The sequence below is a fragment of the Calypte anna genome, chromosome 6, assembly GCF_003957555.1.
Source record: "Calypte anna isolate BGI_N300 chromosome 6, bCalAnn1_v1.p, whole genome shotgun sequence".
Classification (NCBI taxonomy): domain Eukaryota; kingdom Metazoa; phylum Chordata; class Aves; order Apodiformes; family Trochilidae; genus Calypte; species Calypte anna.
Genome location: NC_044252.1, coordinates 19,028,976 through 19,040,984, shown reverse-complemented (window position 1 = coordinate 19,040,984; position 12,009 = coordinate 19,028,976). Strand labels below are relative to the sequence as shown.

The window sequence follows — 12,009 nt, the reverse complement described above, 5'->3', positions numbered from 1 at the left end:
GCTTGCTGCAGGGAGTACCTCCAGCATTCAGAATCATCAGCTAATGTGTTAAAATTGTGCTGCATCCTAGAATTCTGATTTTTACATCTCTTTCATCTGTCTGTCTGTCTGTGTATGTGCACACATCCCATTTTATATCTTCTTCTATAGTACATGAAACCTGTAACATTCATTTTTTTGTTTTTATTTTTTTTTACTTATATAAATAAATTTCTCTGTGATGACCAGATCAGTATTATAACTCTGGATATATGAGACTACATTAATATAAGGTTCTTGTTTTTTTCTTCTTTCCAGATCCTTTGTGAGATCTGCTTTTACTAAAATCCCAGAAGGGAGTTTTTTGCTCACACCATCTCTGCAGCTTCTGTGAGAAATATTTATATGATACAATTTTTGTTGTGAAATGTATATGTATCCATAAATATTATATAGAAAGGGTCTCAGTATTAATTTTACAAGAGACAGCAAAAGAAGATTATTAGATAACAAAAAACAGGACTTTTTAGCAATTTGAAAAATAGTGCATGTTTATTTTTTTCCAAAGTGTGTCTCCTCAGTATTTTGCAAAGCTATCTGTTGTCAGTGCTACTTTGAATGACTATGTGCTAATGTTTTGGTGGCAGAATACACGCTATCTTTATTGTACTTTAATTAGCATTACGGGAGGGCTTTGAGCATTGCAACAACTATTCTTGTTTCTTTTCTGCAGTCCTGGGGCCTGATTCCGAAATAAAGCTGCACATTTGCAACTCCCATCGACTGCGAGCTCAGAACCCCTCAGATCAGGCCCTTCACTGCAGTGGGACAGGTCCTGAAGTCTCTCTCCATGTAAAATTGCCATTGACTTCTGTGGAAGTTTAGTCACTTCAGTGGGAGTTTTGCCTTCATAGCACCTGGATTTGACCCTATTTGTTATTCAGTGTTCTTTGGAAAAAAAAAAAAACAACAAAAAACCAAAAAGCAGAAAGTAATGAACATTTACCTCCCATTAAAAAAAAATAAGCATTTTTTTCAAAATTAAATACTGCAATGAAGTATACACAGGATGAAAGTATTTTTTGCTATTTAAATATTAGATGCATTTCTCTATAGAATTTTTACAGGCTTGCAGGTTCTCCTAAGAACGTGGGCACACGATTATGTAATTGTGAGCTATACAGAGGTAGAGGGGGTGTAACCTGAACTGTTTATAGAGGATGTGCTGCCAGCCTGACAAACACCCAGATTTGTCTGAGAAATCCGGCAAGAGAGAGTCCCTGATATGATCTACCTCAAAATTTGGTGTCTGTCCCGGACTGACTTCCCCTGCTCTTGAGATGTGGTCAGAGTTGTGATATTGGTGTATTGGAGCCCTACGGCTGTCAGATTAAACTGCTGGTGCACTGATAGCTGAAGCCCTGACCCTAGCTGTACTCTGCTACCTCAAGTGGAGCTGATAAGGAGGTGCAGATGTACTGTACAATTTTGGATACAGGGTAAATAGGTAAATGCAGTTACTATGGAAACCTAAATGCTTTTCCACGGTGCTTTATTCCTGAGAAGCTTTTCCCAGGTGGCCACAGATCACAAAAGGGACACATTTCACACCATTCCTGAAATGGGCCTTTCAGAGGAAAAGAAAAAGAAATAGCAGCATTGCTAGAGCTTGTATATGAAGAGAGTGAGTAGGACATCATCTTGCTTGGCTACGATACACCACCTACACTTAGCAATCCCACTGCCAGGGAGGCAGAATTAGGTAGGGTGGAGTAGGACAGACACAGTCATCAAATCTTGAGTTATTATAGCACCTGGCACTGTGGGATCTGGCAATGGCAATAATTTGCATGGTCTGTGGTACACTAAAAAGCATGTTCTAAGCTGCTGCTAGTAAATGCTGCCACAAAAGCTCTGAGCCCAGGCAAGCAGGTTTTCTTCCATTATGGGCTTCCACAAGTGATCTGTTTTTCAGATAGATTTCTGACATGGTAGCTGAGCTGCTTACCATCTTTGATAGGTCAGGTTTCTGATCTAATGCAAATGACTCCTAAAACAGGGACCATAGGAGCAGGGTTGTATCTGTGGGGCAAATACTCCAGCTTTTTCATGGAAAAGAAAAATTTTCAACTTTGACAGAAGATAGTAAGGGAAAGAATAATCCGGAAAGCTCAGGTTAATTAAAACTCACAGTAAGATTTAACTGTGTATGATTATAGCTATATTGATATGTTTAATTTAGCCAACAGCAAGACTTAGCACCCTATATGTGTTTTTATGTAATAGTCTCCAGCATTACATTTTTAAAGCCTAGCTGTAACTTGGTGTCTCCAGTGTGCCAGTCACACATTTCTGAGTGTTGAATATATCTGCCTATTATTATTTAATACTATTTTTATTGTAGTAGCAGCAATGGTCTCTGGAAAAAACATGGTCTCGTTGTGGTAAACACTACTGAGAAGGTTTTCTTCTCAGGGTAGGTTTTCTTCTAGAATAGTGTGGATGATAAGCTCTGTACTCTTCATGTTATAACAAGAGTATGAAGGACCTAAACAGCTAGGGTGCATTGCCAGCAGGAGTGTTACCTAAATGGTGAGAAGATCTCCCAGCTCCTATCTCCAGCACTCATAACTCTGCATATCAGCAACATGCCTAGGCTATCCTTATAAATGATGACATGAAAGCCAATAGAGAGGAGGGAGGTAATCATGGCACCAGGGTCCATCCTGCATAGCAGTGTACAGTTCCTGATAAGCAATATAGTCCCTACCCACAGTGGAGTATCTTCAGCCTGTGTCCCCAGAAGTAGCTAGCTGGTGGGTCACAGGTCAAGCAAATCTGGTGTCTGAGGTCAGAGAGTGAGAGAAAAGTCACCCTGTGCATCAAATATGCATGACACAACCATAGGGGGGAGGTACCAGACAAGCTCACCAAGTGCAAGACCTATGCTCTAAGCCTGGCAACCTCTAAAATAGCTGTACTATTTAAAGACACATCACCTTGTTCTTTAAATTACAAGGAGGATAGAGTACAGAACAGGCAAAATTATCCCATGAAGTCATATCAGAAAAATCCAATTAGTTGCTGGCAAATTTACTAAATTGGTCTTCTGGTTCAGAGATTGTACAAAAACACTTTCTCTAAGAAACAGGAATATTCATTGCTTCTAACAAGATGAAGAATTCCCTCTTATGCTTTTCATACAAATATAGGAATGTATTTGAAGTGGAAAAAGCACAGTGTGCAATAGCCATGTCAGAAGGTAAATCAACTGCAGTTTATGCTTAATGCAACTTAAAAACAAGAGATTAATTCATTAAGTTTATTAATTTATACTTAGAAATCTTGGATTCCTGAATGCCTAAATATGTCATAATGTAAATCTATCCTCCAGGTCCAACTGAATAAAATATAGATGTACATCTATTATTTCTTTGGGGTGAAGTTCATTGTATTTGACAATGCCTCACCATGTTAAGGGTGTGGTAGCCTAGAGCTGAGTTAAAATGGACTAATTAAGAATAAATAAAGCTGGAAAAATCAATGCTAGTCCACTTTTAAACCTTACAAATGTGCTGCTGGTATATTTACTGCTATATGGATGAAAAATACATGTACACACTGAGAGCTATCTCCAGCAGGTAGAATGTCATCTTAAAAATAGTTCTGATTTGAACACTGACTAAATTAAGGGATTTTCCATTTTTTTCTCAATAACTTCTCAGTCCCCTCAGGTCAAATATGCTCACAAATTTAACTCAGAAGTTAAGGGATTTTCCTGCCTGTCAGTGGTGCAAATTCAACCTGATGCCTGGCTAACCAGCTGGATAGTTTCCTTATGTTGCCATTAAAAGTAAGTGTTCTTCAAGACAATTTAGACTTCTGAAGTACTTGTACATTTCACTGTCACCCCACTATGTCTCCAGTGGCTCTTGTACAATCCTGTGGTTTTACTGGCATGATAAACCCACATTTACATCCCACAGAAGTCAATGGAATTTTATCAGATGGCTCCAGTATGCAAGTTTTGTATCCAGTATGTAAAGTTTTTGGATCCTTCCCTTTGCACCAGACTATGGCACAAAGTACTGGCCATGTGATCCTGTACTGCTTGCGCAGGCAAAACCATGAAACCAGGTAGTGGAAATTTGGCCTACCAAGGGTTGCTGAGCTGTTTTCTGAAGATGCATATAGCCTAATGGTCTTTTGTTTTGCATCTCTTTACACAGGTTGTTTACATCCAACACTTTTGACGCTATTAGTGATGATGCTTTCATGGGCCTTCCTCATCTAGAATATTTGTGAGTGAGCAAAAGTATATTTCCTGGAATTGTTTTATAGAGTGGGTGGGCTTCCAAGTTCCAGGCATTGCTTTGACCATAATGCCTTTACCACTCATTACAGGTTTATAGAGAACAACAGCATTAAGTCAATTTCAAGAAATACTTTCAGAGGACTGAAATCTTTAATTCACCTGTAAGTAAAGTGGTTGAATATATTACTTGGTATATTTATTACAGTAAATGAACTGCTGTGTTGTTGAATTGAGCATTTTGATATATAGGTGTTCACATTTGTTTAAGAGGCACTATTAGTAATGCAATTATAATGTTAATCTTTGTGTTTCCACCAAAGGCTTCCAAACTCTGGTATGTGTAGAATGCTGGAACCCAAACAGCTTCCAAGCAGTACATGTTTGGCAGTAGCAGCCTGACTTTCTTGCTCAGAGCACTGGGGCTTTCCAGCTGAGCATGCAGGAGCAGGGAGAAAGCAGGATGGGTCAGGAAGCTGGACACCAACAGGGCAAGTGCCAGCTTAGGACTTGAAGAAGGGCACTGTGGGAGGTGTGGTCAGCACTGGGGTGCCACAGTGGTGAGAGGCTGAAGGGTGGACACACACACCTTTCCAGGTAACCCAGTCTGGAAGGCATCCAGGAGAATATTACAGCCATTTCTGGGACCAGCCATCACTATTTGGACCTGTGTCCACTTCAACAGCTACCGGTATCCATCTGAATTTGACCAAAACTAATTTGAAAATTTTCATCTAGGACAATTCTAAATAGAAGAGTTGCAACAAGATGCATTTCTTACAACTTACTGATCCACTTCTTCCTCTTAACTCTAGGGCATATCATTCTCTGGCCTTCAGCAGGACTGGTTTAGAATCCCTGCACAGTACCTCTCCTCCATGCAAACCAGAGCATCCCACAGTCAGGATCTGTGAGGGACTGATGCCAGAGTCTGCTTAACATTCTTTTTGTTGCTGCTCAGCCCTTCAGATATCCTGGAAACATGGCCAGACCCTTGCCCTCTGACATTCTGCAGCCCCCTCACACAATAGCAGAGGGGACACGGTTCAAAGGTGCTCTGGATGTGAATGTGGCTGCTAGGAGCAACCCTTCCCATGCTCACACTGCAGAGGCATTGCCCACGCTGTGCTCAGCAGGTGAAATGCACACTGGCAACAAATACCTGTAACATTTCACTGCAAACACACTAGTAGCATCCTCATGCTCTGAGCTAGTGAGACATTTTAGACAGGCTTTTGTCTCATAACAATTTTTTTTTAGAAATAATTTTATTTTAACAAGTAGTACATTTATTGAAAATACAATATGTAATGTAAGAAAACATAAAAAATACAAAAATCATGTTAAGGGAAGGAGGCTAAAACATCTAGGATGTGCCTGACATGGGTTTACACCCAGATCTGAGCATTTGCATTCTAAAGCATATATCCTTGGGGCATGTCATAGGAAAGGGAGTGGATTCTGACCTTCTGGCCTTAACACAATAACCTCCAGGAGGGTTTTGAAACAGGTCATTTAACATTTTTTTCATACATTTTTACACAGGGGAGAAAGCAAACGTTCCATTTTAAATAGTTAATGCATAAATATAATAGTTGAATTGCAATTCACCACATCCTTCATCACATAGTAAATGTACCATAAAACATTTTGCTCTTCCCTTTTTGGTCAGAACAAACAAGACTCAACAGTTGGCTGTAACCAAGCCTACTGTGACTACTTGTGTAAGTTACTTATAGAATGGCTCTAGATCTGAGGAAGATCTGAGGAAGAGGAAACAGAGGAGAGGGGAAAAGGCATATGAATGGGCTGCACACACTCCATTAAAATCAGTATTAGAGGTATAGGTTTAATTATAGCATTGTTTTAAACGGCAGATAATTGGATAAGGCTGGTAACTGGGATCCTATCTTCAAAACATTTATACACGTGAGTAACTTTCTATTCACAAATAGGTCCAGCACATTATTTATCATATTCATTTACTTATTTAGTAGCTGCAACTGCCAGTGAGCAAATTGCTTTACTAACACAGGGGGAGGCAGAGTTTCTTCTCAGAACATTCAGTCCAAGAGTAACATCTTGTCTTGCCTGATATGTCTGTTGCTGTGGGTTGCTTCACCAGTTTCATAAGAGAAAGCATAAGCAAAAGATGGAAGCACATTTGAGGAGCCATTGCAGATTGCGTGTAGTTGCATGCACATTTTTGAGACACATATTTGTTCATCATGCTGCTGCTGCTGCACGTGGAGCACTGATCATGAAGACAATGAGAAATTTGCAGAAAATATCTGCAAAGGGAGGTCCACTAACCACAGAATGTGACTAGTTTAATCTGCTTGCAGAACCACTCCGCACCCTTTGGGGAAAATGGAACATACAAGTTGAGAATAATCATTTGGCACCCTGAGGCATTCTTATGAAGAAACAAGAGGGTACTTGTGTGCATAAAATATGCCAAAAAAGATCACAGTAAATAAGCATTCAAATGAGTTTCCACAAAGTTAGAGATGAACTTTGTTCTATTTATTCTGTTGACTTCCTTTTCAGAACATAATTTCTGCAATGCAGTAAAGCTATCCAAACTTCTGTATTTTTATAATGCAATTAACTGTGATTATTATAGCACATCCCTAGTGTAAAACAAAGCCCTTTAGTATTTATCACAATGCAATACAAGCCGATTTAAGAAGAAAACAATTAAAGAAATATAGCTTTTTTTTCCTAATTTACTAATTTGATAACAAATTTAATATCAAATATCTAATTAATCTAAATTAATATCTAATTTAATATCAAAATCTTGCTGTTAGGGTTGGCAATAATTTCTATTCACAGTATCTAATTTTAATTGCACTCCTGCACAGTCAGAACTGTGACTGTAAATTTAACTGCATGTGTGATACAGTACTCTGTTATTGTAAGCCAAATACCACATACAATACTATCTGAGCCAATGTTTTCTAATATATAAGTATACTTTTTAACAGTGGAATGGAAAATGCATAATTTTCATACAAAAACTGACAAATGCATGAACCTTGCATAAATTTTTCTGTAGGTCATATTCTCATGGCAGTGGTGAACCTCTGCTACTTCCAAGGATGTCTTCCCTTTCCGTTTGCTAAATAAAAATATATAGCAATGTATAGAGCTTGCAAGTCAAGTTAGCTTTATCTAAGCTACCCAACTTTCAAAGAATTGCTGTAGAACCTAAAATTAAGCATAAGCAAAGCAGATGATACATAGACAAAACAGTGTTACAATCAGATGTACTTTGAAAGTGGTGAAGTCAGCACAGACTAATGGCATTATCCAGTATTTTCTGTTCCTGATAAGGCAAACAATTTTAAATGAGGCAGCAAACCTTGTACATCTGGGTCTGTTTTTGAACCCAAGTATGTACCTAACTGGCTTTGCTTGGCTAGAGAAATTTTAGTTATTTATTAACTGTTGTATTTACCAGCAAAAGCAGAAGTTCTAAGTCTTACTAGCCACAGATTCTAACTGGGATCAAAAACCAGAATAATTTATTTCCATTTTCCTTTCTTTTCAGAAATAATAAATTATTTCATTAATCAAAGGGATCAATAAGTATAGCCTACAACATTATTCTTTCCCTTTCATGCCCTCAGTGACATCTCAGAGAACCCAGACCTTTGGTGGACTCACACAGACATGTCTGAGTGAAATGTAATATATTGTTTGTTCAAAGTCTGCTTCAATTTCCTCCTCATTTTTACTAGCTAGAATAGCCACTGAATTTAAGCAAGTTTTCCCAACATTAGAAATTGGGAATTAATGGCAGGTTTTTTGTTGGTCTCATACACATACACACATTCCAGGAAATAAATTCATGCTGATGAGCAATTTCTTGTGTATTACTGCATATTTCCAAAAACTATGAGCTAAACCTAAGTTGAACAGCATGAAATCTAGTGTTAAGGTTTTCCTCCCAGAAGAGAGACAAGAAAGTGTAGAAGCTGCAGTAATATGAAGACCATGTACTGGTATCTCATAAGGAAAACAGCAGTAGATCAAATAATGACTAATTGTTTTAAAGTAATGGTTTTGGCAAAACACCAGCAGTGATTGCACTTTCTACCCTGCTAAGTGAAGTATTGTAAATGCTGCAAGGCTGCTGAACAGTGAGAAAGCAGAAGGAAGTATGGCATTTTATTGAAAGAAAAAGTCACAAAGTAAATGAGCTCTTCCTAAAAGCAATCTTTTAGAACTAAGTGCTGGAGTTCTTTATCTTAAAAAAGGGTTCTTTATCTTAAACAAAACAACCACACAGTATGACACTTTGCAGATGTGTGATTTCATGAACTAGCACTGATGATGAAGTGTCTTCTTTTGCAGGAGTCTCGCAAATAATAATCTCCAATCGCTTCCAAAAGACATATTCAAAGGCTTGGATTCTTTAACAAATGTGTAAGAAATCAATTAATTAATTTACTAATGATACTAAAAATATAAAGAGGTTGTTATTATACAGGACATTCTGAGTAACCATTTAAACCAACCAGAAGTAATGGGATCTTATTACTGGGAAGAGACTACCCATTATGGGTAGGCCTGGGTTTTGTCTACTGTTGATAATTTGCTTTAGTTTTGAATACTCCACAGTTACAAAGATAAGTTATATTTTTAGTGGTTCTGTAAGAGAGCTAAATGTTCATTAAGACTTAGCAAATAAGGAAGTATCCTTAAGGATCCATGAGAGAGCATGGCATGAGGGGAGGGTGGAAGATATTTAATGGAGTAACATTTCTATGTGCAAATAATTTCTGGGAAGTCTATCTTTTATGACAAAAGCACGTGCCTTATTAAGTACCATATCTCATCATAAATCTAATTGCAACCAGACCAAAACTTGTTTAAATATATAATGTAAATACCAGTAAAAATACAAAACAGGCTGAATTCATAGTGGAGAGCTGCAGTAGTAAGACATGGAGATGGTCAGAGTATCTGGTAGTGTTACTTGGCATGAGTGGTCATGGCCAGGTGGTCACACAGTCTGGTACTGGCACTCACCCATTCCTGTACATACAATCTGAAATCTGGCTGGAGACAGCTGTGAAAGACCTGGAACAGAACTCCTTTGCTTGTGTCTCCTGAAGATTTTGATGAATATTATCTGAAGGAGACAGTAAATACTGACTGGCTGACCATTGGGTTACACTAATTGCAGTTTTGTTGTCCAGAATGCTTTTGTTGAGAAAGGAGAATCCAAAATTGTTGGGCTCCTGAAATAAGAGGCCAACATCTTGGTAGGCTTTTGTGTACCTGTAAATTTGGGGAACTCAACCAAAAAATCATACTCATCATTAAGTTAAGTCCTCCTTGATTACCTTAATATAATTACTGTGGGGGTATATATATTATTAATATTAATGTATGTTATTATTAATAATATATAATAATTTATTACTATATCATTAATTATATATAATATACGGTATGTATTATATATAATATTTATTATTATTATTATTATTACTATTAATAATAATAATAATAATAATATAATTGTTGTGGGGGTTCTGGTGTGTGGATTTGACTATGGGTCAGGACAAATTAATCCAGGAAGGCATCAATTGAGAATAAGGAAGAGAGTATATACTTAAGAAGGGCCCAGTTTGTTGTTGTCCTTCAAGGAGGAATACATCAGCTGACTGCTTCTTTTCAATACATGATTTATTTGTTATAGAGATCTTAGAGGCAATGCATTTAATTGTGACTGCAAACTGAAGTGGTTAGTGGAATGGCTGGGCAGCACCAATGCAACAGTTGAAGACATTTACTGTGAGAGCCCACCAGAATATAAGAAGCGCAAAATCAATAGCCTGTCTCCAAAGGAGTTTGATTGCATTATTACAGGTAATATGCTTCAAATTATTTAATCTTGTTAAATAAAGTGAAAGCTACATTTTTTTAATTCTAGGGTCCATTTTTGCAGAAAGCCTGCACTTCCACTAAAATCAACATGAATTCTGTGCAGGTGTAAGTCTGACGTGCAAATCACTTGGGAGTTAGGTCTTATTTTGCAGCTTCTACTCAGCCTTTAATAGGCTACCTAAAGATATGGAGAACCAGGACATAAACCAGCACCTCTTTTCACTGAGAAAGGTTGAAAAACAAGTTGCAGTGCTCCTTTACCAACAGGAAAATTGGGCTACTGTTGAAATACTGTAATTTGTAGTAAGTTGGCATCTGTTAACCAGATGTTTTTTCAGTGCAGTGTGGAAAGTATCTCTGTAATTATCATACGTTGTGTGCACTTTTGCAGAATTTGAAGTTTATCAGTCCCTGCCATACCAATCTCTGTCAGTAGATACTTTCTCATACATGAATGATGAACATGTGGTTATTGCTCAGCCTTTTACTGGAAAATGCATCTTTCTTGAATGGGACCATGTAGAAGTGATGTTCAGGAATTACGACAACATTACAGGTATGAATAATGTATACTTGTCGACAAGTAACAACAGCTGATCCAAAAAATGTTGCTAACCCTGTCTTTTACTTTTCTTTTTACAGGTACTTCAACTGTTGTATGTAAACCTATAGTTATTGAGAGTCAGCTGTATGTCATTGTTGCACAGCTGTTTGGAGGCTCCCACATATATAAAAGAGATATTTTTGCTAATAAGTTTATAAAAATTCAAGATATTGAAATCCTTAAAATCCGAAAACCCAATGACATTGAGACTTTCAGGATTGCTGAAGACTGGTATTTTGTTGTGGCAGACAGTTCAAAGGCTGGTTTCACCACGGTTTACAAGTGGAATGGGAATGGATTTTATTCCCATCAGTCTCTGCATGCCTGGTACAGAGATACTGATGTGGAGTATCTTGAAATATCTGGCAAACCTCATTTAATTCTGTCAAGTAGTTCCCAAAGACCTGTAATATATCAATGGAACAAAGGAACAAATGAATTTGTTAAGCGTTTTGATATCCAAGATATGGAAGATGCATATGCAGTGAAACATTTCAAAGTGAAAGAGGATGTATACATTTGCTTAACAAGATTTATTGGGGACTCTAAAGTAATGAAATGGGGTGGTTCAGCATTTCTGGATTTACAAAGGATGCCATCCCGAGGGTCAATGGTATTCCAGCCGCTTCAGATAAGTAATTATCAATATGCCATTCTTGGAAGTGATTATTCTTTCACTCAAGTCTATTATTGGGATGCTGAAAAGGCAAAATTTGTGAAGTTTCAAGAATTAAACGTACAGGCACCAAGATCTTTCATACATGTCTCCATCGATAAACGAGATTTTCTCTTTGCTTCAAGTTTTAAGGGGACTACATTGATCTATAAACATGTCATAGTTGACTTAAGCGCATGACACTCATAATTCTCAGATTACATCAGACTTTCTACCATAAGTGGACAAAATGAACTAAATGCATGATGACTCTTATCTTACTTCCAAATGAATGCCTTTAAAAGTTGAGATTGCTAGAACAAAGTATTACTAGTATCTTCATCTTTAATTGTCAAGTCTAGTGGTGTTGGAAGTTGCATTTTTTAACAAAAAGAAATGAAATTAACTGTTCTTTGCATCCACAATATGTAAATATGTGCACAACTGCATCTGTTGCTATAAAGAATATTAAGATGTACTTTTCCATTTATTTATTCACCTGTTTGAAACAACTGCCAAATAAAATGTTTACATTTTGTGTCTTTCACACCCCAA

General features: G+C 37.4%; 1 protein-coding gene across 4 annotated transcripts in view; it reads left to right on the top strand.

Annotated features, from left to right (window-relative positions):
* LGI1 (leucine rich glioma inactivated 1) overlaps positions 1–12,009 on the top strand; it is a 30,857-nt gene extending 18,848 nt beyond the window's left edge. For 2 of the 4 annotated variants that reach the window (XM_030453186.1, XM_030453188.1), the window contains exons 3-9: positions 298–369; positions 4,209–4,280; positions 4,384–4,455; positions 8,654–8,725; positions 10,008–10,177; positions 10,587–10,751; positions 10,838–12,009. In XM_030453186.1, coding sequence (XP_030309046.1) covers positions 298–369; positions 4,209–4,280; positions 4,384–4,455; positions 8,654–8,725; positions 10,008–10,177; positions 10,587–10,751; positions 10,838–11,655 — 1,441 coding nt within the window. In that variant the 3' untranslated portion in view covers positions 11,656–12,009. Of the gene's footprint in view, positions 1–297; positions 370–712; positions 812–4,208; positions 4,281–4,383; positions 4,456–8,653; positions 8,726–10,007; positions 10,178–10,586; positions 10,752–10,837 lie in introns of all 4 variants that reach the window. The other 2 variants (XM_030453190.1, XM_030453189.1) reach the window with 2 other exon arrangements.